Source organism: Fusarium venenatum (genome assembly GCF_020744135.1).
Source record: "Fusarium venenatum strain MPI-CAGE-CH-0201 chromosome Unknown EDB82scaffold_4, whole genome shotgun sequence".
NCBI classification, from domain to species: Eukaryota; Fungi; Ascomycota; class Sordariomycetes; order Hypocreales; family Nectriaceae; genus Fusarium; species Fusarium venenatum.
Window position 1 is genome coordinate 2,652,593 of NW_027072132.1, and position 24,636 is coordinate 2,677,228.

Genomic DNA, 24,636 nt, shown 5'->3' on the forward strand with positions numbered 1-24,636 from the left:
GACTACATTACTCGATACAAAGGGGTAATGTTAGACCGACCAACTCTCTCACGATATTCCCATAGCCTCTCCCACGTCCCCGGGTCTCCCACCTCGCTTCGAAACAAGAGACTTCTATCCCGCCCTCCAAGCGAGTCCTCTCACTAGTGCTCAGTATCAACCTCCTTTTCTCCAACTAGACTCGGCCGGGTATCCCTTCAAAGAGATGCTCCGTGACTACGCAGAACTAGAAAGTGCACGGGTCGATCGTGAAGTCCGTTTTTGATGGTCTCGTCGACAAGTGCCGGCTTCGTTTACTAGTACTCGGTGTGGTCCTCGGGCTTTGACATAAAAGCTGTGCAGATCCATATCACCGTCTCCACTCAAATGTCCAAATAATTTCTTCCAGCCCTCGGTTGAGAAGTTCGATCATGTCATCATTGGATTCTCAGAAACCCGGGGTGCAAAAACACGCAATCTCATTGAGGCCCAGGCCCAGGTAGCCAGGGTCTATTCTGCCAGGTGGAAAGCAATCGCCGCAACCAAATCGTCACGGCATGATCGACCCCACCGGGCTGAACGCCTCGTCAACTTTGGCTCGCAGAAAGTGAATCGAATCATTTCACGATGAGACAGATAAGCTCTTTTAACATGTCTTACCGCGGGCAGAAAGACAGGATTCAGGCAAGACGGGACTTGAAGCAATCAGCGCCGCCGGAACAGCCCCGGAATAAGAAAGGGTAATAACAAAAATGCTTTTTGATTCACTATTATACGGACAACGTTGAAAGGTTGATTCAGAAATGGGCCGTTGGGCACACGCGATGTTCCCGTGGATCAGCTAGCATATTAAAGCTGACGTTGGCTGTTACAGGTTACAGGACAGGACATGATAGGATAGGCAGGACAAGACAGGGCTCCAGTTTACAACCCACGATAAAGTTGAACTATTGTCAAGGTACATATCGGGGATGCGATCGTCACAAAAGCAAGACAACACGATCCTAACAGCCCGACACCCTGGTAAAGTCGGGCGCCAGTGGTATCGGGCCAAAGCCAAGTCTTCTGCTCGACCGCCTTGAGTACTACGTCGCTCCGACAAGTCCTATGTTGATCTCCGTGCCTGAGACAACTATCTCCATCTTTCTCCGCCAATACTGACCTACCAGAACCCACGGGGCAGCACCAGTCCCTTAACTCAATATCCATGGCGCCCCTGGAAATGGAACATGTGAACGGTTCTTCGTTGGCTTCGTTTTGTTCAGTTCCGTGTTCCATGGAATTTCCTCGCCAACTCTAAATCAGTTCTTGGCCCTCAAAGGTTCATGACGTCTTGCCCATACCCAAGAACATCACGGCAGTTAGCGGTTGCGCTACTGTACATCACTTACGTAGTGGGCAAGCTTCGAGAAGAAACGAGAGAAGGGTTTGTCGATCTCTCATTATTTGTCGGAGACCGCCGAGGTACTTCACTGACTTGACTGGCCTCGCTTCTTCCTGCCACTAAATGCGAAACAGTAGTGGTGGAAATACGAGATGAAAATAGTGAAGCGCTATTTCTTGGCCGATCCTATCTTCTCCATCTCACTCAAACTCATGTCCTTCCTTACATTACATTACGATTGCAACAATGGCAATTCGTAGTCGGAACTGAGTTGCCTACTTTACATGCAATAGTGCCGATACCCCCTGTTTCCGACGCCAACTTCCATTGGTATTGCCGTCGCCCTGCCGCGGGCGCCGCTTACAAGTTAGTGTCTCTGATGAGCCCCGGACCCCGGGCGGTCTAGAACTTTGAGAGAGAACTTCCTTGACCAATCTGCGTACAGTTCATGACGTACGCGATATGTGTTTCTGTAATTGAAGACAACAGGCCAAGTAACCGTTGCCAGTTCTGAATAGATGGTAATCTTACATTTGGAATCTTGAGATATCCCTCTCTACATCAGTGCCCAAAGCCCGACCTGATGGACTGAATCTCTGCCTTACATAGTAACCCATAAATCTTTGGAGTGCTAATTTAGACCCGAGGGCCAAGAGGGACCATTTAGTCATACGACGCTGGGACTCGAATTAGGCGAAGTCAAGCAAGGCTAACAGAGTCATTAGTGACCCTCAGCTTTACTGCTCTGACTAACAGCCTACCCTGTGACTAACAAGCCATTTTACGATAGACGTCTTCAAATCAAGCTCAACACTATGAAGATCTAATGGTGATACAACGGATATGAAAATCGATAAAAATACCATGTCTAAACGGAAATGCTCTGGATATGTGAGTGGATCATGCATGATCGACTCAGGACTCACGGACTTGAAGTCTTTGGTGATACGTACCACTGTTGAACCTTGCTATATCCTCGTTATATCCTCAGTCACACTGTAGAAACATGATAACTTGTCCGCGTCTGTTTCATGAAAAATACATGTTCACTTTGTCTTTTCTGGTTTAAATGCTGTTGTCATGACTCATCGAAGAATGTCACGATCATCGACCTATGATGCTAAATATCGAAGTGGGGTTCAACGACCTCGCTTCAACGGCATCTCATTCGTAACAATACATACATACAAGTAACAAAGTGTTCAAAGAAAACTCCAAATACTCGCCCATGAGACCAGTCACTTGTTCGATTCAGCGAACGAAACAGATTTCGAAGCACCTCCAATACACCATGTCCGCCTCGCAGCCTGCTTCAGCCGCACCATGGCGGTCGACTTTTCTATCTCACATCAAGAAGATGGACTCACCCACCTTTGTGCTCAGCACTCTTCATCATCATGATTCCTCTTCTATCACTCCTCGTTCCCGCACTGTCGTGTACAGAGGTACTTGGGCAGAGATACCAGTCAACCCAAAGAACCAGGCACCACTAAACCCTCCCCTCTACGAGAGCGACCTTCTGACCATCACCACTGACGCCCGCATGGAGAAGGTTCCCGAGCTGTCAACCGATGGGAAGCACGTTCCGCAGACTGGTGGTGGAGGACCTGTTGAGGCTGTCTTTTGGGTCACCGAGACACAAACTCAGTGGCGCATACGCGGCCGTGCCTATCTTCTTGGCCAAGACATTGACGACCCATCAACATCACATGTCAGGGAAGAGATAGAGAAGTACATGCGGAAAAAGAGTGATGACGGTTCGAGCCCATGGAACTGGGGCAAAGAGATCACGGCGCACTTTGGAAACTTGAGCCCCGGCATGCGAGGGTCCTTTCGCAATCCTCCTCCTGGAACGAAGCGGGACGAGAAACCCGAGGCTGGACTTGGGCTTGGACAAAAGGTGGAGGACCTGGATGATGGGATTGCAAGGAGCAACTTCCGCGTTGCTGTTATCATCCCGGACGAGGTTGATCAGGTGGACCTGTCCGACCCGGCTGATGGTAAAAGATGGAATTACAAGTTGACTAATGGTTCATGGGAGAAGACTGAGCTATGGCCTTGAAGTCGAAATGCCGATGCGTAGGGGGTAAATGGCCATGACATATGGAGATGAAGAGGAAGTTCGTATACTTTCGGTAATAACATTCAAACACATATTTTAAGAATCCCGCCTGTGCAGATAACTGCAGTAAACTCGGTGTATGTTTCAGTCTACTTAGCCAACGAGACAAGACACTAAGTCATCCCATAGCATGTGTGGAATAAATATATATAATAGTACACTACTAATCTTCAAAAACAAAATCAGCAGCAGCTTGAACAATACTTATCCAGGACTGTAGCAACCATGTACGTAATACAATGAGAACGCGGTGGCTTTATTCGTACTTCCAATGGTTCGGTCTCGCGGGTACTTAACCTAGAGGCCATCATCGCTCTGCCCATACACATCTTTCTAAGCGGTCTCAGGGACGTGAACCCTATACAAAGTATGATATACTAAACTATTTATTCTACCAAACCCGTGGAACATCCATGAAACTGGCAGTAGATCGCTGTTGTTTTTGCCTTAAATTGCTTCATGTCATATCATGACACGGGGGTGAGAACCTTATGCTGTCATCAACTACTTTTTTATACTCACTCATGAGCAATGGTACATCTTCACCTTACAAAGTTAACCTGTGTACTCGTGATACGTCGCTCGGGCCTCAATCTTCAATATCTATGCGATGATCTTCATAATGCAGTGTCGAACGTGGGTTATATTAAGTTTTGGGACTTGGCATTGGAAACGTGACTAGGCATTGGGTCTGATCAAAACCAGTGTTGTTCAAACACTTTCGCCATTAACGGAGGCCATATCTACTAATAAATTCCGACACTATATGCTGTAAAGAGTGTTGAAACGTGTTTAGAAGTAGGCTGATATGAAGTATGTATTGCTTCATGACTTGCGAGCTGAGTGACTTGTAGTAGGGAATGTCGGAGGCGTATGATTCTTATTGAAAACTCTAGTAACAATGGTAAATAGCATGGGACCGCTTGGACCGGAAACCACATCTTCGCCATCGTATCATCCCCTTGTGACGGATAGTTTGTAAGCTTTTCAACCTTACTTGTTATGTGCTGGATATGAAGGAGATGCGTACTTCTATGCCTGCGAGAAGAACGATGACATGGATTTCTTAAATTAAGCTAACTATTACTAAATGAATAATCACCAGAATTGGTGAGATTCTCTATCAGTTGAGCGGAATGCTGCCCGTTAGTTTGGGTGCGTTCCGTGTCTGCATTAGCATGAGGTTTATAAGTTAGAAGATTGAGCATGTATATGCAGTCTTTCAGAAACAATATATCGCTATTCAGACTGTGTTATTGGTGACTGGGGAAGATATCGATAAGTGTTTTGACTCCAGTTGAGACACAAGTTCTAATGCTTTGGGACGGAAACAGACACTGACAATTTTATCACGTATGCTGAGATATAAATGTAAATACAGTAGCTACCAGTAAGAAAAAAATAGCCAGTAATAAACTTAAGTACTTCAATTGATAGTAAAATCCTGTGCTTAAGCTCAACATCACTTAAACCGCGCGGTTCCCAAGGTTCATATTGGACTTACACATATGCAGTTACCATAGGCATAACTCGCAACGACTCTGAGTAGCGTCTTAGGCTGCTACTACTACATCATTTAAACGTCCTGATTGATATTATGTTATGTGGTCTGAAGTCTATTATTTTATAGCCGCGGCCGGTAAGAGATATAGCCCAGATGACTCTATGTGTATCTCATATTGGATGGCTTCATAATACGCCAGATAGCTTTTGTCGCCCAGTTGAAGTTTGGTTGTTTCCGCAATGCCCATCGCAACAAGTCGCTGCCGAAGACGTTGTATTGTGTCGAAAACACGTACGGAGTTTACTACAAAAGACCGTGGGAATATTGTCTTGTTGGACTAGAGATGCAACAGCACGATACTCCGTCAACATTAAAGCAGGGAAGTGACATGAGACCCATGAGATTAAAAAAAGATCTGCGATCTGATCAGCGCAGTTTACATCGGGCTCTAGTCTATTCGCCGGAGAAGGCCGACTCCGAGGTGACTAGGAGGTCATTGTTGATCCGCTCTCCATGTACGATCCCGGAACAAGACGTAGTTCTGTGATATTCTAATGCCTTACTCATCAACCGGCGGTTCTCCACGGAACTCGAGCAGTTCTTGCGTCAACGTTGCGGTGAAGAAAAACAGACAGAGGCATGTAATAATTACGGTACTGTACTGTACGTATGCAAGGCAGATGCAGATGTAAATGCAGATGCGGTGATGCAGCCAAGGTCTGCAACTTGGTCGCCTCCCCAGCCCTGGCAAAGATGCTGTTTTCATCAGAGCGGAAAGAGTCCGTTCTCCAAGGCCATCCCATAGCACTTGCTACTATGGCCTTGGGTTGTTGTGATTAGACGAAATGAAGAGGTTGGGATGCTGGGCGGGAAGGATCAGTTCGAGAAAGCAAGGGAGCGAGTGAGTTGAGTGACTGTTCTAGAAGGATGCATAAAGTAATCTACGATAATGCTATAGACAAGCATTTTTACTGGTTGTTGTATCTCATCTCTATGCACTCGCGGAAGTATGTCTCAGTTGCTTGGAATGTAATTCCGCTAGACGCAAAGGGCAATTGTCTTTATATGGAACAAAATCAAGATCAAGTTTATCAGAACAGCATTGGCACGTAATTTTGTAATGAAATAATAAAAAAGTGCGTGTTTTAAACCCTGCATTTCACTACAGCATGGGCTATGTTTAAGCATGAAAGAGACTGGACCACCATGATACAACCATGCCGTACAAGAAAGATGTCTCCAATGAGCACCTACTTAATAAACGGATACTTGTTTTACGGATATGAACGTGTGTGTGACGAGCTCGCAGCAACCGAGAGATGTAAGATGCAATCCAGTCTCTGTCTACCGTGCGTGCTGTCTTGTTTCAACCACATGACGAATCTCATGCCATGTCATGTCATGTCATGACCCGCGGCGATTTCTAGTTTTGAACGAGTTTCGAGTCGGTCCGCAAATGGAGTTTTCATCGAGTGCAACCTCCGTTTAGCTGAGCTGCAGTGCAGATGCAAGCCAAGCTTTTTGGTAGGAAGCGGCCCGCAGTTGGTTGGTTAGAGAGGGCGCTTAGAGTTGCATCTACACCGTACATGGTACATAGGATAGATCAGTAGTCAGTTGGTTCTGCAGACTCTTCTCGTAAGGCTAAAAAGATCACTTGGACACGTGCTCAACGTTGACTACTGTATCTTGTTGAATGTGTTTCGTAAGTGAGAAACAAGCTTGATTCTCTGATGGATTCTTGACCTGGGTAACTCATGCAAGCCGAGGCAGACATATTGCCGGTTGGTTACAGCTCTTTGACCCTCAGGACGATTGACCGTATTCAACCGGTGAGTTTGAGTCTCAATGTCAACTCAACGCCAAAAGAATTTCTCTCCTTTCACACCCCTTCAGACCAAGTCGTCAACCGTTGATTCAATTCATCAATTCAAACACGCACGCCGCGGCCCATCGGCGGCACAAACGGTTCTGATCCGGAGACAGTGAGACCTTGCCAGTAGGAGTATAGAACGAACTAGCTCCTCGTCTCTGGACCCTTGACCTAAATGCCTCGGCAAATATGCCTTTCACGGCATCATGGCCCGGGTTGTCACTAACAAGAGACCGACCCAATTGGTCGCGAGATGTGAACATGAATGGGATTTGGAGATATGTGCCGCAGTTTTATGGATCAATCTAGTACTGTCAAGATAGTTGACAAGCCCAGCTTCAATGTGGGAGTGTCTGTAAACTCCACACAAGTGACAGATGAGAGACACGAATCGCCCTAGAGTTCTGGGGCTGCAACGTTTATTGCCGTCGCATATGCATGTTGTCAGAAGCAGCCCGGCTATCATGAACCAACAGACTAATGTAGATCCCGCAGGAATGTCAATCTAACGGTGTCACGAGAGTTTCAAACTTGAGTCATGATTTCATCAACTTGATTCACTGCGAAATGTCGATTGTTCATGCGATGGCTGTGCTGACAGACTCACGCGGTTGCGATATATTCTGTAGCATAGATACGCTTCACAGCCTCTTCCTGTCAAGTAAAGAAGTCAAGCGAGGAATGCTACGCTGGACTGCTCGGACCACGTTTGATTCTCATACCCATAGAGTTTAGCTTCCGAATCTCTAACTCGAGTCAGTCATCCCTACAGATGTGCCCATCGCCATCTCCAGTACACTGTAACTCAAACGTCGCCCATAGCCGAAATGGAACTGTAGGGATTTATAACCAACAGTTCCAACTGAGAGTATAACAAGGAACACGTATTCAGACTACAACAATAGATCGTCTTGCGCGTACCCCATAAATCTCATGTCGTTTGGCATCGCTATAGTCTTCAATATAGCATTGAATACACTGCATATTACATCGTGTAAGCACGCACCCCTGGTAATTTATACAAACTGCCGATGAGCCTCATTCAACAGCCCGCAACGTTCCTGCTTTGAGCATTAGATGCTGGTATGTGGCTGAGAATCCATGCATGAGTGACTTGGTCCCTTGTTACAATCGAGCAACTTTACCTATGAGATACCAAAAGTAAGCAAGAGTTAGAGTCTGTTCAGTATCAATGATGTTGACACCTACAAGGTGTTATCTCAACGGAGATAAATAGTCATTGATATCGGGAGTCCAATATTCATGCTGGGATAAGTATTTCCGATATAAAAAAGCCACTTGAAACTACGCGAAAGCAGTGCGCTATTAGAATAGCAATACTTGGCGAATTAAAACTGATAACTGTTGAAGCCATCGTCATTCTCAAATCCGAGTGACACAAGAAAGCCGTCGGCAATAGCATTAAAAGATTTGCCTGCCGCTGTGGTCGCCTCAAAGTTAATTATTGCAAGTCAAAGCAACATACAGAGCTACAGCCTTGAGGCCAACAGTGGTCGGATCTGTTGGTCGAATCCCTTCAAACTAAGGTATCTCGGTGGAGATATCAAGCAACTCAAGCGTTCATCACCCGATCCATGCGAGTCTAGACACGGTCTAATAAGCATTGATACTTGACGAGGGAGGCATGAGATAAGGCCATGATCTACAGAACTAAGAGCTAAGAACCCCACTGTAGACCATTTGGAGTTAGGTCAACTGTTATGGGGTTATTCTGTTGGACTTGTTTCGTTGTTATTAGTTGGTCTCTTTGAGTTGTAGGAGGTAAAAAGGTATTGTTTATATGCCCAAATTGGGCAACAGCACCGAAGTATATGTATGCCTGAGGGTCCCTCAATGAGACAAGCATAAGACAATCCTAATTACTGTGCTATGTATGTAGTATTAAACTGGACTGGGCAACAGTCAAATACGATAGAGATGCAACGCAAGGGCCTCGCGGTTCAGCTGGGGACTAGCAACTCGCTAGGACAATTCGGACGTAGAATCCTTACATGCAAGCAATTCAACAGAGTATGTACTTTAGTAGTCAGCTAACTACTAGTCTACATATTGTACCTAATGTTGTGGCTCTTCGGTAGTTGGCGGTAATAATGGCCTCTTTGAGAGCACAATTTGTTAGTCAATTCAATTTAATATCAGCCAAGTGTGTAGACTAAGACATTGCCAACATAACACGCGTAAATGTCAAAACTGTGCCTGATCTTATCTTGGCGTTCTCACCGTGTCAAGTTTCATGGAACCAACAGAACTGACAGCTTACAAGGCCGGGCTATTCGGACCTTGGTCCCAGAGGAGGGTGGGTTATCCGGGAAAAGAAGGGTGAAGAGTTGTTGTTGGTTATCGTTTGAGGGCGACAGAGTTTTAAAAAGTAATTTGACCTGTCAACATGTCATTATCGTTGACACATGTAAGGGCTTGTTTAAACAAGCTGGCGAGGTCGAATAGAGTGACTAACTACTGGATCTACAATGCATGTCTCTGGTGACTTGTTGCAGGGCTCAATTGATCAACCAACTAACCTGTCTTGGTCTTCCGTAACAGCCGTAAATATCATCTAAATATTAACCTTTTGTTCGCTGTACTGACGACGATGATGATGACGATCCATTCTTTCAATAGAGTGTAACCTCGGAACCAACTGCAAATCACATTCACACCGTTCTTACCCTGTCGTTTCTCTCCTCTAAACCAAGTTCTTCAGAGTCTAGACCTTTGCAGATGTCAGGTAATCCCTGTCTGTCAGCAGCCAACAGCATGACGATTGAGGGCGAGGGAAGCCGGCTCGCCTGAGAAACTGGGGTTCAAACGAGAGCCGACTGATGAGACATTTTGATGTCCCCTCCCTCCCCCATGTAAAACCGCGTAACTAATAAACCACGGCACTTGTTTTGGCAGGCAAGCAGCAAGGGAATGAAAAACATGAGGGTTCCTTTTGGTCTGAAAGAGTAACATAACTGTTTCTAATTGGATTATCATATTATACCGATCAACAAAGTTCAAGATCAGGTGATGAACCGTTGACGCCCGTAATCTGCAAATCCTTGTGTTGTATTTACTATATACGGATAGGTTTGTTGAATTTTGAGATGTGCCATGACGAATGTGTAGTTCGCTTCTCAAGTGCCGGACAAGACAAGATATTCATGACACACCGTCTCGAATTGAGGACATATCCAGACGGTAGGTGTATTATGAAAAATACGCACTGCATTATATGTACCTACAGTAATTGTGACCGGGCGCAAAAGTGAGCTTTGGTTAGTTGACAACCGTTGGATTGGCTTGAATTGACCCATTGTGGAAGCGAAGCGAACCCAAGCGAGAAAGCCGGAGCGGAGAAAAGAAAAGTTGACGGAATTAATTGTCACAAGGCGTTTCAAACGAGTGTACGTACATGGTCTCGCTCTACCTATACATAGGAATTATGCTGTATCCATATGTAAGTATTGCTCCGAAGGGAAAAAGAAAAGAAAACAAATAAAACCCATCTCGTTCGGACCTCAACCGAGATAGGGTTGAACTGCCGTGACAACTGTAAGCCATCGACCGGACAAAAAGACTATTCTAGGGAACAATCAACTGTCGATCATATTCGACAGAATATACATGGGTCAACAGATGTACATAGAGCCTGTCTTGTCTTGTTACGGATACAGACGGCGGACGGAACTGTTAATGCGCGACTGCAGTAGCGTACCGTTATGCAAGATGATCCCTTGGCTGTTGCGTTGTCCTCTAACTGCTGGACACGCGGCGACTGCTACTACGCAGCCTCTGTTTGAACGTTGAAGAAGTTGGTACCTCTGACAGGTACATACTTTTGAGACGAGACGCATATAGTGGCAACGTAGGTATGTATCCGTGTCGACGATCATCAAAGCACTTTCACAGTGAGTGACTAGGGACAAACGGAGCTACGGGGGAACTCTTTTTCAGTGATGACAATGCATATCTATTTTCTCAAGAGACGAGATGCCAAAACAGGCCAAAGATGCGGGTTTCGGCCTACACGTTGAATGCTACATTGCACGGAACGTAGCAATTGCTCACCTTGGTTTCCCTTTTGCTTCCCAGTAATAGTATAACAAAGAAAAAGCTCGCGAGTAACAAGGCTGCACCCAAATGCTGTGTCAATACCTAATGTAGGAATTGCAGCGAACCGGTATTAGCCATGAGATTCAATTTATGCTTCGGGCGTACAAACGACGGGAACTCTGCAGTGCAAGGTTACAGGTTTGTCTGTTGATAGTTGTCTTTTTAAGAACCTTCCTACCTGGGTAGGTCGTTTCAACGCTCTCAAGATGGTTGCATGGGGAGGGAAGGGTTTTGACAAGGGCAATTGATCAATACAACCAGACAGAGACGTTTACCCCGTGGGTTTTTAATTACAGCATGGGATTGCTATCAATTAGTCTAGGAATACCTGCTATATTCGAAACTTGCGGGGGCGATCAAGATTGCTTCTTTACGTCTTCTAGAGGAATGGAAGATTGAGCCCCTGTCGTCATCAGCCAGTAGAGCCTCACTAATAATAACCATGACTAGGTATGCATACACAGAGTTGAAGCGATACAAGAGAGGAAAGGCATTGACAAGGAATTTTCGCATTCAAATTTAAACGTACGAGGCTGTTTCTAACCCATATTGACTGGTATGTGAATAATTCTACCCGGCCTAGTCTGTTTCTTAAACCCAACCTTGGTCGATCATTAGACTACGTCTCGCCTTGTGAAGCACTTCGTTCCTTCTGACGTCCTACAAGCGCAAGAATCTCCCGATTTAGACTTCGAGGGCCATGCTGAACAAGAAGAGGGAGGGAGGGAAAAAAGAATCCTACTTCCGTCTTGTGCTTTCATTCTCTTTTCCCCGTTCCGTTCACAACCCAGCAGTTTGGCACAAAGGAATGTCTTGCGGATATCGTGACAGGTAATCAATGCCATGAGGCGTTGAGTAAGTTAGTTGACGGGCTGAAGTTGGACAAGGCGATATGCGATCGACTGAGGGAGGGACTTGTCCTACGTGTCTAGATACTAAGGCATGAGAGCAGTCAGATGAGATGGGATGTACCTGGTATTTCCATGTTACCTTGACGGAGAAGAGAAACTGTTGTTGGTTTGTGGTCATATCCATGATGAATCAGAGATGATAGACCCTTGTCTTTCTGCATGTGAGAAAACAAAATGGGCCGTCCGTGTTATTCAGTTGAGAGTCTTTTCAATAGATCCACCTGGTCCCCGCTATAGTCTAGACATGTCATGTTCGTGTTTACGAGTACGCACAGTAACAAGATATGTAGAGGCAGAGGCAGAGGCAGAGGCAAGTCAGATTTGATGTCAGTTGATATGCACTGGGAAAAGAACAGAAATGCTCGGAACAGGTTAATCATGATTGGGCTGTTAGTTGATGAGGATCGGTGGTCAATTTGATGCCGCATTTGAGTTCTGCACACGCACTCTCAAAGTATCCATGTCATGACCGTTTTATGTCATTGGCAACTTCAATTCCAAAACGATCCAAGTCAGAGGCAGACTTTTCCTAATTGATCAACTTAAAGCTTCTCTTCTGTCCCGCGCAGCCCACACCTGTTATCGTCTGCCACACCCACTCCGCAGTCGTTGTGGCATCCAATGATGTATCTAATCGCATTTTATTTATCGTACATCGCCAGGGTCCATGTGTGTGTGTCCTTTTGTGATGTGGTGTGATAGAATGTTTTGTTTTAGTCTTTGACTATGGCCTCTTTTTAGAGTTTAAACTTGAGGTCAAAGCATTTCACTGTCATCTTGAGTGTATCACTTCGATACAGTCAAAGCCCAGCATCAACGGCTAGATAGGTAATGATACCTTGTGATTACTTGCATGTTCCTCAACCAAGGCAATGTAAAGACTTAAACTGTAGTGCCTTTACTGTGCCGCCGCGGGTGTAATTCCTACCGCCCAGCCGCCTCTAATAACCCCTGTGATGCATGTTTCTCAATCCCATCTTTTTTTTAGTAGTCCCTCGTTGGTTTAATCTATGGGATTTGGTTTGGCAATTACTATGAATTACGAATACAATACCAAGGTACACTGAGCACCTACAGCACATGCAGTTGTTGTATGGATGCAATATGCAGTGTGCCGACCAGCTCCTCTGGCGTGCTACGTACTGCACTATACTAACTGTAACCTACACGCCCCCGGGCTGATTAACCAACACCTTGACCTTGACCTTGAAATATCCATGTCTTATGCATTGCATTTTGTTACTGTAATAAAATCTCTCGCCATCCCGCCTTTTCGTTCGCATAGCATGCCCATCCCATACAGTTTGGTACTGATCAAGCAAGGTATTGTTGACTGAGTGACTGACTGATTCTTTCTTCGTTTATTAGGTTACCTTCGACACAGTGGAGGCTCATTAGGTTGTCCATCTTATCTAGCCATCTTCCGATCCTCCTCTTCTCTCTTTCCTTCTTATTTCTATTACTTTACTCTTTCTCCATCCCACTTCTCCGCAGTTCTCTCTTTCTTCTCCCAAACTGTAGCCAGTCTCTTAGTTGACACTCGGCGTCTTAAACTCGCCCTACTCCATCTATCCATCCTTCGCCTTTGCCGCTTCGGGGTCTAAGTCGTTCAACTCCCGCGCCCTAAGAGCTCTAAGGGAAGAAATTCGTTGCCTTAGTACTTTGCCCAACCAGTATAGAGTCCACCCCGTCTTTAGCGGACTGTGGCTTGCGCTCGCCCCATCGCCTACTGTACCTCCCGAGTCCCAAGTCGAGAAATCAAAGAGAAAGAGGCTACTCTGTGCTCTCCTCAGTCAATCCCTGCTCTCCGAGACCAGCTTAAGAAGAATCGCGGGAATATTCATTCACTACGTACTACGATCGGACAAGACCCTAGACAGGGCTTTCGGACCGGGTTGGGAGTCGAATCCTCGTAAAAGCACCTACATACATAAACGACTTTTGCAACGCATGCTTCAATTCCGTCTTCCGCGCGACCTCTCTAGCCTCTAGCTTACCTAGCTTCCACTCCTCCCCGCCGCACTACCCGGTCGCTCCATTATTCCCAGGAAGACCCTAGTCTCCGTCCGACCTCTCTGAGTCCATCCCCTGTTGACAACACGGACTTGCAACTGCAACTTTTTTTTTCGTCTGGGTGGTTTGGAGTGGACTTATCAGAGCCCAGGCAAGACTTTTGAAAACATTCATCTGTCTGCTGTTGCTGCATCTTCATCCTCCTCCAGTTTCTATCGCTGTTGGTCCTGGACTTTTCATCCTCTACCTACCCTCGGCCAACCTTTATCACACGCCGGGTGCCATTCTTAGTGGACCCATCTAACCCATCAAGAAACCAGACCAACTCGAATCATCCATCAATTCGTCTGAACCAACCGACGTTGGTTCCTAATCCTATTAAACTACCTGCATACAGCGTACATCCTTCACTTCACGTCTTCGACCTTTGGTTTGTCTCGCTCCTGGCGCATATTTTGCATATCTACATCAACGCACGTACATTCTACCTGCGCAAAGAGAGCCTTACATCATAACGACGCCTACGACGATTACGACCATCACGATCATAGAACAAGACTGCTGCCAGTCTTGACTACTACTGCATTATCACAGCCTGTGTCTTTGTTGAAAGCTTATGGTGTTTGATTTACCTCATCAGTAATTGTCTGCCATCCACGAATTGGGTCTCGACCTAGCTAGAACACGAAACGTTGCCGATCATCCTGCGATCATTTGCCACAAGACCCCGACACTTTCTCATTCCCTAAACCGACCCCATCCTACCGTCATACCTTTCTACAAGCACACAGCTTCTCAGCTTCAGCTCCAACCCCAACTCCAATTCCACTTCAATCCGTCACCGAATTTCTGTCCGGCATTTGGGGAGTCGGGTGAACACCACCTGGCCCCTTACACCTTAGCCAACACGGCTCCACCGACCGAATCAGAATCTTGCGACATGGCTATGGACGCTCTCAAAAATCTTGTGAACAACGTCCCGGATTGGCTGAAGCGCCTTGACGATCTCAGCGGCCAGATCGACCGACGACAGGCCGAGCTGGCCGCTGTCGCTGCAGCAGAAGGAAAGAGCCCAAAGGCGAAGTCCCTTCGCAACAAGGGCTCGACTGAATCACTAAAGCCCAAAGATGACCCTCCGGTAGTCCACGCTGAGGCTTCCGCCGACGAGGATACACCTCAAGATGCCACAGCGCAAACGCCAACCAAGACCTCCGATCCACCAAAGGTCCATACACCGAGCCCAGCCTCCATTCACCAGCAACAAGAGATCATCAAGACAGCACAAGCCAGGGCACGAGCTCAGGTTAGGAAGAAGCCCAAGTCGCCCTCCATGATGTCGACTGAAGACACTCCCGCCGCATACCGAACAAGAAGCATGATCATTGTCTACTATGATAGCTATGTCCAGGGCTTCTTTGACGAACTTGTGCGATTCGTCTCATCCAGTCGTAACCTAATGCGCAAGGCCAAGATGGCTGCACGGGTCGCTCAGATCAAGAAGTTGGCTGAGCAAGACGTGTCAGAGGATGGCAACAACGATGATGCACTCCCATCACTACGTTATATGAGCAGCAGGCGATTCGGCCCCATGTCAATAGCGCGGCCAGGTGCTGGCGATCAGCCACCCGACGTATACGACAATCTCGATAAAGGCCTCGAGTTTGTACAGAGCCTGTGTGAACACGGCGCTCACCAATTCCTACGCGATGGAGATTGTAACGATGAAATCAGCAAAGTGCAAAAGCGACTCGCCGAGGTACTCGAGATGGCCAAGACAGAAATGGAGCGTGTCCAGCGCGAAGAGCCCGAACTGGCCAAGGAGACAGGCGAAATGGGCAAGATCCGGACACGACGACCCATCAGCATGCGTCGCGAAATGTCGGCTGGTCTTAAAGAAGGCAGCCCAACACCTGCCAAGGAGGAGAACAAACAAGAACCCGCAAAGTTAGAAGCTGCTGATCCCACCCCGGCACCGGATCCTATGGCGCCCATGGCGGTGGATCCAAACATCATGGAAGCCGACGAGGGCATTGATGTTGAGATGGAGATCCCCAAGCTACAATATCGATCAACCCGGGCGATGCGCAGCCGCGGTCCATAGAGTGGACGTGAGTCGTGTGCCTGGGCCATTATTCATTGAGTGTCTCAACACAACACATGTTGTCTACCTTGCTTTCAGTACCACTCATATTGTTTTTACAGCAAATATCACACATCCATATCTTGGCGTAACGGGACTGGGAAAGAAAGAAGAAAGCGTTGAGAGAAAACCAAGCTGGGATTTTATTTTGGGTTTATGTTCCACTGCCTGGAAACAAAAAGAACCATCCTTACATCTTTCGTTGTATGTCTTATCATGAAGCATTGGAATCACTTCAAAAGAAGTATGATTTATCTCTTATTTAGCTGGTTGTCAGTCATATATGTCTTGCTCACTTGGGGGCTTTGTTCTTTTCCACAAAAAAAGAAAGACTATTCATAGCGTTGGGGTTGTTGTTACATGTTCTCTATCGAAATATCATGGGTTTTCAAGAGGAATTTTGTTGATTCATCTAGTACCTGTTTCCACGTTTCCATGTCTTGTTTTATATAGCTTCTGTTTATCTTAGGTTATGGTCATGAACCACGGGAACGTTTCAAAAGAGAAGATCGCATGGACTGTGATCTCGTACAATTTGCTTTAATATAGTTATACATTCTCATGTATACTTCAATACTGTACTTTACGTCACTAAATTTGGTTAACTTGAGAGAAAGCTCCTTACGATGTATTTATGTTGTCTTTTAACTCTAGGCCGACGCTATTCAATGGTGTAGGCCCTTAATCAGTAGTGTGTGGGCCATAACTAGGTAGCAGCAGGTAGCCGACCCGCGTGCTCAGGTACACCACCTACCACCATATGACGTCCCCTGTGGCTAGTACCACTTCACTTCACTTCACTTCTACATCAACAACTGCACCATATTGCTGCTTCATAGCTAACCTGCAACATACCGAGTTAAAGCGCTATAATCTACGACACTATCCCGACAGCTCACTTTACCAACTGTCACATCCAAAATGACGACGGCTTCGTGCGCGGCTGACCGATAGCTTCCACCATTTCGTAAGGCCCCCCCGCCATGGGTCAAGGTTTCTCGCTCGCGACGCCGTCCGTCGGCTCTGCGGGCATCGACATCTCTGAACTGAGCGATGTGCAGTACGAGAAGAGTATCGGAAATGCGAGGTTCATGAAAACCATCCGTGGTCGTCACGAGAATGGTCTAGTACTCGTCAAATTGCTCGTAAAGCCATACCCAGAGGTCAAGCTAGAAAAGTACAAGAAACAGATTATCGGTGAGTCCAGGAATCCTCTAGGGGCTGGGAAATTACTGACCGTACCTAGAGCAGCACAGAGCGATAGCAGATGTCCCTAACGCACTCGGGTTCCAGCGCATCATCGAGACCGAATCCAATGGTTACCTTGTCCGCCAGTTCCTTTACAGCTCGCTTTACGACCGTCTCAGCACTCGACCGTTTCTGGAAGATATAGAGAAGAAATGGTTGGCTTTCCAGCTCCTCTGCGCTCTGCGCGATTGTCATGCGCGAGATGTCTATCACGGTGACATTAAAGCGCAGAATGTCCTCGTGACCTCCTGGAACTGGTTATATCTGTCGGACTTCTCATCCGCTTACAAGCCTGTTATGCTACCCGACGACAATCCAGCTGATTTCTCCTATTTCTTCGATACGTCAGGTCGTCGTACATGCTATATCGCCCCTGAACGTTTTTACGCTTCTGGAGAGGCACCGCCGCAGAAGGCGAAGATGACATGGGCAATGGACATCTTTAGTGCTGGTTGCGTAATCGCGCAAATGTTTCTAGAGTCGGAGATGTTCAGCCTCGCCCAGCTGTACAAGTACCGCCGTGGCGAGTACGACCCTGTCATCACACATTTGAGTGTTATTGCAGATAAGGATATCGCCGACATGATAGCACACATGATTCAGCTTGACCCGGAGAAACGATACTCGGCTGAGCAGTACCTGGATTTCTGGAAAGGCAAAGTGTTTCCGCACTACTTCTACAACTTTCTGCACCAATATATGGGACTTATAACCGACCCATCGTCAGGAAACAACCCCATGTCAGGCGCTTCGAAGAATCTTGGAGAGGCTGATGAGCGAATCGATCGCGTATTCTACGACTTTGACAAGATATCATATTTTCTTGGCTACCAGCTTGAGAAGCGAACCTCCCAAGAGTTCAAACCATCTTCCAGGCTAAGCCTTTCACATTTCCCTGTACGGCTCAATATACCAAATCACAACCATACAGTATCGTCTGCTTTAGAACCGCCTGAAGACGATGGGACATTGATATTCTTGACACTTATTGTGTCTCAACTAAGAAATACTGCGCGCGCGTCTTCCCGGATCCGCGCATGTGATGTGCTGCTTGCCTTCTCAGAAAGGCTTACTGACGAAGCCAAGTTGGACAGAGTACTGCCGTATCTGATGACGCTTCTCGTGCCATACGAGACAGACCTGGTGTTGATTGCTGCTATCCGAACAATTACTCAGCTTCTGGAGCTTGTGAAAATGGTTACCCCCATTAACTCCCATGTTCTGGTAGAATATGTGTTGCCTCGTATGGAAATAGCTCTGAGCTCTCGGTCGAGGACACCTAGCCCGCTAGTTAGAGCAGCATATGCTTCTTGTTTAGGAAGCCTTGCAACAACTGCGCAGCGTTTTCTCAATATGGCGTCGAGTCTTCGTCCTGACGGCTCAATACCTATCTCAGACCCTGAGGTCGAACCAGGCGCGGATGCCAAGGCAAATTTCGAAAGTGTTTTTGATAATGCTGGCCGGCAACTCTTTGAGGTCCTTGAAAGCCACACCAAGCAGTTAGTTGAAGACTCTGACAACTCAGTTCGAAGAGCATTCCTGGCCTCGGTTCCCGACTTGTGTTACTTTTTCGACGATCATTCGAATGACGTCCTCCTTACTCATCTTAATACTTATCTCAATGACCGAGACTGGACACTAAAATGTGCCTTCTTCGATACAATCGTGGGCATCGCGATCTTCGTTGGAAGTACAAGTTTGGAAGAGTTCATGTTGCCTTTGATGATCCAAGCTTTGGCTGACACCGAGGAGAATGTAGTACAGGCGGCACTTCACTCGCTTGCCCAGCTAGCCAAGCTGGGTTTGCTGTCGAAACCTAAGATTTGGGAGCTGGTCGACCTCATCAGCCGGTTCACCATGCACCCAAACCTTTGGATACGGGAGTCAGCAGCAGAATTTTTGTCAGAGTCGGCGCGATTTTTGGAACCTGCTGATGTGAGGTGCAATTTGATGCCTCTTGTAAAACCATTCCTGAAAATAGAGGTTTTGTCTGACTTTCAAGAGCTTACTATTCTTGATGCACTCAAGAGACCTTTAACAAGAAATGTCTTCGACCAAGCAATTACATGGGCCTCGAAGACAGAGCGCGGCGTTTATTGGAAACCACTACAACAGCTCAAGCCTCTGCTGTTTGGTTACAAGGGTTCAGCATCAAGTCGATCCTCCCGAGACTTAACGCAAAGCTCCATGGGACGAGTAGCTCGTAATGACGAAGATGAGCAGTGGTTGGCGAAGCTACGAAATCTTGGGCTAAAACACGAGGATGAGCTGAAGCTTGACGCTCTGCGAGAATTCATATGGCGCCTGAGTAAGATGAAGGCGCGTGATGCTTCCTCTGCAGACGGTAGCACATCTAACGGGGTAGTATCTCTGAAGAGCTTGGGGGTCAATCCCCAAACTGTGTTCTTTAATGATGCGCCCCTTCGTGATCCCAAGGCAGTTGTGGATCTTGAGCGACCAGAAGAACCATATACCATTGCGGATGCTCTTTTGGACGCCTCAATGACCATTGATGACTCGGCCGGTGGAAAGAGGAAGGCCAATAGTAACCGCCGGGTACAAAGTGTTGGTCCGCGCTCATCAGGTCGTTTCCTTTCACCAACTACTGCCGGCCGAACGCATTCCAGAACGGCATCTGCATCGCATGCAGGGCAAAGAGTTGATGACGGTTCCTTTCAAGAGTCATCGTCATCTAGAAGCGCAATCAGACACCAGACAAGCGCTCTGAGCTTGCTCGATCGCAAAGATAAAAACAAGTCAATCGCACAAACTGGCACTACTGATGCTAATGCATTTGGCGAAGTTGAAGGACCATTTGCCCAAGCCTCAGCCGAACAGTTGGTATCTTCTGATGGCAAAGAAGGAGATACTGCACGGCCCCGAGTCACAAAGCACAGCTATGAGGGGAACGACCCAAGCATTCAGAGGATGTTGGACAATATGTACGTGGATAATTTCCCTCGTGATGTTATTGAGTTCGGACCAATTGTTACACCTATCAAGAGAAGCAAGGCAAGCCGCGTCAGTGTTCACCCTCGAGAGGAGCCATGGAAACCTGAAGGCCAGCTTGTCGCAACATTTGCCGAACACAAGAGCGCTGTCAACAGGGTGCTGCCATCGCCCGATCATGTTTTCTTTATAACAGGCGGCGACGACGGCACTGTGAGAGTTTGGGACACAGCACGACTCGAGCGCAACATCACACATCGCTCTCGCCAAGTCCATAAGCATGGTGATAATACACGAGTCGTCGCTCTCTGCTTCGTTGAAAATTCGCATTGTTTTGTGAGTTGCGCGTCTGATGGCAATGTGCACGTGGTCAAAGTCGACACAGTCTCTGCTAGTGGTGTGGTTAGGTATGGCAAGTTGCGTGTTCTGCGCGAGTACCAGCTCCCGGATGGCGAGTTCGCTGTATGGTGTGAGCATTTCAGACAAGAATCAAACTCGACCCTCATCATTGCTACGAATCGTTCGAGGATCCTTGGCATCGATTTGAGAACCTTGGATCTCCTTTACACTCTCGAAAACCCTGTACATCATGGAACACCTACCTGCTTCTGTGTGGACCGAAAGCGGAACTGGCTCTGTGTGGGCACTTCTCACGGGGTAGTTGACCTTTGGGACTTGCGTTTTAAGATGAGGCTCAAGGGATGGGGTCTACCAGGCAAAGGGTCGATCTACAGGATTTGCATACACCCTACTAAAGGTCGTGGTAAGTGGGTCTGTATTTCTGGAGGAACCGGCCAAGGTGAAGTCACGGTCTGGGATCTCGAGAAGACGGTCTGCCGAGAGATCTACAGGGCTGGAGGCAGCAAGGACGTCCTAAAGGGATATGAGGCCTGGGATGTCGATGAAGATAAAAGAGAAGGGATGCTTGGACGATATGCTACCGATATTGAGCCGAGCGAAACAGCGAGCGCCGATCGAGGAGTTCGTGCTATGGTTGTTGGCACTGCAACCGTGGATGACTCGAGAGACGTCAGACACGCGTTCATCGTGACTGGTGGCTCGGACAAGAGATTGCGGTTCTGGGATCTTTCACGGATGGAGAGCTCCTTCATTTACAGCGGTCTCACGCCAGATCAAGCCAAACCAACCTATACAACATCACACCCTACAACGGCGCTGGCACTGAACATGGAACGATTTCCTAGACAAGCACCGACAGCTCCTAATGCGGGCTCCGGACCTAAGGCCAAATCCTCAAGTGGGCGACCACCAAGATCGACAGTTATTTCCCTCCAACAGCAGCAACTGCTGCAGTCACACATGGATTCTATTTTAGATGTGGCGTTGCTGGAGTTCCCCTACACCATGAGTGTTTCGGTGGATCGAATGGGTGTTGTGTTTGTGTTTCAGTAGAGCCGGGATGCAATTGGGAACGTCCCGTTAGAGTTCATCGAGAAACCGAGAGCAATCACTCTGTAGTTGGCTGGTATACATACACTGGAGTCCTAGTCTAGATGGAGTAATGAATTAACACCTGGTTCTGTATGAATGAATGTATTAGGAAACAAGGAGATCGTCGTGGCTGTGTAACTACATGACAAATATGTCTATCTATAGGAATTCTAGACTCTTTCGAGAACCGCACTCTAGGTGGTTTAGTTCACACCTCTGGAAGAAACATGCTCAGCTTGTATCATGTATGTGTCTGTATGTGTAAGTCGTTGAGAAGTCTGTTGTGGCTGAACTCCGGGCGCCACTCTGGAGCTACAGCCACAAACAACACCAAAATTTCCCCATCCGCCTTGTCGAGACCATCAGCCTTGCCATACATATCGACACCACCGACATTCCACACACATCAGCTTTACCGAACATACGATCTCGAGCCCATAAAGAAGCGACTATAACAAAAATTCATATCTGAACCCCGAGGTAACAGCCCCAGATCCAAGATGCGGCTCACCGCCGACCTCATCCGGGATTCCCTATCCTACCTCAATCCTCTGAAGGAGCGAGAGCTTGATCTCCGAGGTGCGTTTTGAAAAGAGCAGATGCTACACTTTTTGATCTCTAGAGAGCGCAGAGTTGATACAATCGTCTTTGCGGCGTAACAGGACACCGAATTCCAGCGATTGAGAACTTGGGTGTTGCTGGCGTAAGTTTTAGCTCCCCATCCCTCTGCGGCTTGCACTACTAATAAATGGACGTGTGTAGCCTCACGATGCCATCGACTTCACCGACAACGACATTCAAGTACTGGGAAACTTCCCTCTGTCGCCGCGCATGACGACCCTCCTCCTCGCGCGAAACCGAGTCTCGAGCATCCAGCCTTCTCTGGCCAAGGCCATCCCGAACCTTACCAACCTGGTGCTATCGTCAAACAACCTCGTTGAGCTCGCGGATCTCGACGCGCTGGCGTTGTTCCCCCGGTTGACACACTTGGTTCTGTCAGATAACCCTGTTTGTAAGAAGGAGGTAAGTCTGGAATGCGACGCAGGGCAATGAATGCCTTTTATTGATGGCGCGGTGTAGAACTACCGATACTGGCTGCTCTGGAAATGCCCCTCTGTACGATTCCTCGACTTCGTAAAGGTCAAGGAGTCTGAGCGGGAACAGGCTCGCGAACTGTTTGGAACTGAGGAAGAGCCAACTGCTTTGGCTGCCAAGGTTCGTACTATTCTGTTCAACGACAAACAGACCGCCCCCAAAACTAACAATGTACGCAGATCCAAGGCATCAAGACCACCAACTTCAGCACCTCCGCCGATGGATCGGAAGCACCCTCCAAGCTCTCACGAATAAAGCTCACCGACGCTGAGAAGAAGCGATTGCAGGAGCGCATTAAGAAGGCTACCAGCCTGCAGGAGATCATTGCGCTGGAGAAGGAGCTCAACGAGGGACGTCTGCCTTCTGGTATTCACGGAGATGCTATGGAAGAATAATACTTCGCATGTATGGAGTAAGGCGACTGGCCGAGCAGGATATGGATGGGGTTTACAGAAAATATCATGATTATTCGTCTTTGGGGATATATATCCTCCTGCAATGACTATTTTTAGTTGATTCCGCCGCTTCCCCTAACATGTACTCTTGCGTTTCTGGCTATTTGGTCTGCACAGTGTTGAGCTAGACTATTCCACCACGCTTCGTCCTCAATGTCACTGTTGAGTATAGACGATAACTAGCCAGTCATGGACACATCTCCGTCCCGGTTTGCGCCACTGGCCTGTCGTACCTCCAGCTCCAATTGTGTATTGGGGTCGTTTTGGCCGTCATTAAGATGAGTAGAGGCACCCATTGAGCTGCCGTTGACGTGAGGCTTCTTGGTGCCGTTCGCCACGGGAAAGTTGATGGTCTGGTTGCTACCATTCTCCCCTTGAAGACGTGCTTGTGTTGCCTTGGCAGCGGCTTTGATATGCTTGTAGGGCACCGTCTTTGGCACAACGTCTTCGAGAAACTCGAGGTTGTCGTGATGTGCGACGGCGGAGGCTAACAGCGTTAAATAAAGCGTTGATAAAATGAAGAGGGGGTAGACTTACCGACATCCTTGTATTGGATGTTTCGACGGGGCTTGCGGTCTAGCTTGGCTTGGGTGTGTGATTCCTCTGCTAGATGCTGGACAAACATCTCCTACATAGTGTGAACACGGAGCCAAAAAGAACTAGGGAGAGGAAGCATACAGCAGCGAGTGTGATCACGAAAGCTGCATTGTTGGAGCAGAGGCTGATCTCGGGATCTTGTGCGATAATCTTCTTGACTCTTGAGACTAGATCTGTGTTAGGTCGTAGTTGTTTGAGCTTGATGGTTGAACTTACGCGGAAGTTGGTTTTGTCCTGTAGGCTCCTTACGAGGGGGAATAGCTGTGGTATTGTAAGGCATGATTGCTGACATGAAAAAAAGATTATTGGGTGTGTTGGATATGAGTCTGTGAGTGTTAGAATATTTGAGCCTGGTAGCTTTGATATTGGTCCGTGGTAGAGGTCAAAGTAGGAGAATACAGGGGTAAAACAAAGGCAAGTGGTGCTCACGAGAAAAACAGCGACAATTAAAAGTTCATTCGATACAAAACCCTTAAAGAGCGTAATCTCGGCATGATATCAAACAACAATAGAACATGGGTCACTAAAGGCCAAACTCACCTTGTTTGAATTATGCAGGTCAATAGCCAGAGACAGTCAATATCAGGGGCTAGGCAGCGCTGAGGGCTTGAATGGTTCAATAAAGATCAGGAAGAGGTAGGAAAATCTAGACCGAATTAGAAAGAAATTGATATGCTTAAGTTCAGTACTTACCAAGAATCGAAGTTCAGTGCTGTATATGGAATTGTCATCCAACAAGGTCAAGACATATGCGAAGAAAGTCGGATGAGACGCGGCGCTGCAACCACTAAACGCGGTTTT

The 24,636-nt window shown here is 47.3% G+C and overlaps 5 protein-coding genes across 5 annotated transcripts; 4 read left to right on the top strand and 1 right to left on the bottom strand.

The window, feature by feature from the left end:
* The first annotated feature begins 2,335 nt into the window (after positions 1–2,335).
* Positions 2,336–3,647, top strand: EDB82DRAFT_513477 (uncharacterized protein). Its single transcript, XM_025737759.2, has one exon. It carries the CDS (start codon positions 2,592–2,594, stop codon positions 3,423–3,425), a length of 834 nt encoding a protein of 277 aa, XP_025592588.2. The 5' UTR covers positions 2,336–2,591; the 3' UTR covers positions 3,426–3,647.
* Positions 3,648–14,469: 10,822 nt separating this feature from the next.
* EDB82DRAFT_308289 (uncharacterized protein) lies at positions 14,470–16,098 on the top strand. The gene has a single exon (XM_025737760.2). It carries the CDS (start codon positions 14,840–14,842, stop codon positions 15,998–16,000), a length of 1,161 nt encoding a protein of 386 aa, XP_025592589.1. The 5' UTR covers positions 14,470–14,839; the 3' UTR covers positions 16,001–16,098.
* Positions 16,099–16,838: 740 nt separating this feature from the next.
* EDB82DRAFT_513517 (uncharacterized protein) lies at positions 16,839–21,873 on the top strand. The gene is made up of 2 exons (XM_025737761.2): positions 16,839–17,236; positions 17,286–21,873. The coding sequence occupies exons 1-2, from the start codon at positions 17,023–17,025 to the stop codon at positions 21,647–21,649; spliced, it is 4,578 nt and encodes a 1,525-aa protein (XP_025592590.1). The 5' UTR covers positions 16,839–17,022; the 3' UTR covers positions 21,650–21,873.
* A 115-nt stretch (positions 21,874–21,988) lies between these two features.
* EDB82DRAFT_513521 (leucine-rich repeat-domain-containing protein) lies at positions 21,989–23,270 on the top strand. The gene is made up of 5 exons (XM_025737762.2): positions 21,989–22,267; positions 22,351–22,391; positions 22,451–22,711; positions 22,769–22,903; positions 22,963–23,270. The coding sequence occupies exons 1-5, from the start codon at positions 22,189–22,191 to the stop codon at positions 23,176–23,178; spliced, it is 732 nt and encodes a 243-aa protein (XP_025592591.2). The 5' UTR covers positions 21,989–22,188; the 3' UTR covers positions 23,179–23,270.
* On the bottom strand, positions 23,271–24,598 carry EDB82DRAFT_513526 (histone-fold-containing protein). The gene is made up of 6 exons (XM_025737763.2): positions 24,529–24,598; positions 24,376–24,481; positions 24,052–24,161; positions 23,917–24,002; positions 23,776–23,866; positions 23,271–23,725 (listed from the first exon to the last, which is right to left on the bottom strand). The coding sequence occupies exons 3-6, from the start codon at positions 24,125–24,127 to the stop codon at positions 23,418–23,420; spliced, it is 561 nt and encodes a 186-aa protein (XP_025592592.2). The 5' UTR covers positions 24,128–24,161; positions 24,376–24,481; positions 24,529–24,598; the 3' UTR covers positions 23,271–23,417.
* Between the last annotated feature and the right edge of the window lie 38 nt (positions 24,599–24,636).

What these genes read in the sequence shown, in the direction of transcription:
- EDB82DRAFT_513517 (XM_025737761.2), top strand. Translation starts at nt 17,023, where the DNA reads ATGGGTCAAGGTTTCTCGCTCGCGACGCCGTCCGTCGGCTCTGCGGGC. An exon ending in GTACAAGAAACAGATTATCG is followed by an intron (nt 17,237 to 17,285) that starts GTGAGTCCAGGA and finishes GACCGTACCTAG; the next exon opens with AGCAGCACAGAGCGATAGCA.
- EDB82DRAFT_308289 (XM_025737760.2), top strand. Translation starts at nt 14,840, where the DNA reads ATGGCTATGGACGCTCTCAAAAATCTTGTGAACAACGTCCCGGATTGG.
- EDB82DRAFT_513521 (XM_025737762.2), top strand. Translation starts at nt 22,189, where the DNA reads ATGCGGCTCACCGCCGACCTCATCCGGGATTCCCTATCCTACCTCAAT. An exon ending in GCGAGAGCTTGATCTCCGAG is followed by an intron (nt 22,268 to 22,350) that starts GTGCGTTTTGAA and finishes GCGGCGTAACAG; the next exon opens with GACACCGAATTCCAGCGATT. An exon ending in CAACTGCTTTGGCTGCCAAG is followed by an intron (nt 22,904 to 22,962) that starts GTTCGTACTATT and finishes CAATGTACGCAG; the next exon opens with ATCCAAGGCATCAAGACCAC.
- EDB82DRAFT_513477 (XM_025737759.2), top strand. Translation starts at nt 2,592, where the DNA reads ATGAGACCAGTCACTTGTTCGATTCAGCGAACGAAACAGATTTCGAAG.
- EDB82DRAFT_513526 (XM_025737763.2), bottom strand. Translation starts at nt 24,127, where the DNA reads ATGTCAGCAATCATGCCTTACAATACCACAGCTATTCCCCCTCGTAAG. An exon ending in AGGACAAAACCAACTTCCGC is followed by an intron (nt 24,003 to 24,051) that starts GTAAGTTCAACC and finishes ACACAGATCTAG; the next exon opens with TCTCAAGAGTCAAGAAGATT. An exon ending in CATCCAATACAAGGATGTCG is followed by an intron (nt 23,726 to 23,775) that starts GTAAGTCTACCC and finishes TAACGCTGTTAG; the next exon opens with CCTCCGCCGTCGCACATCAC.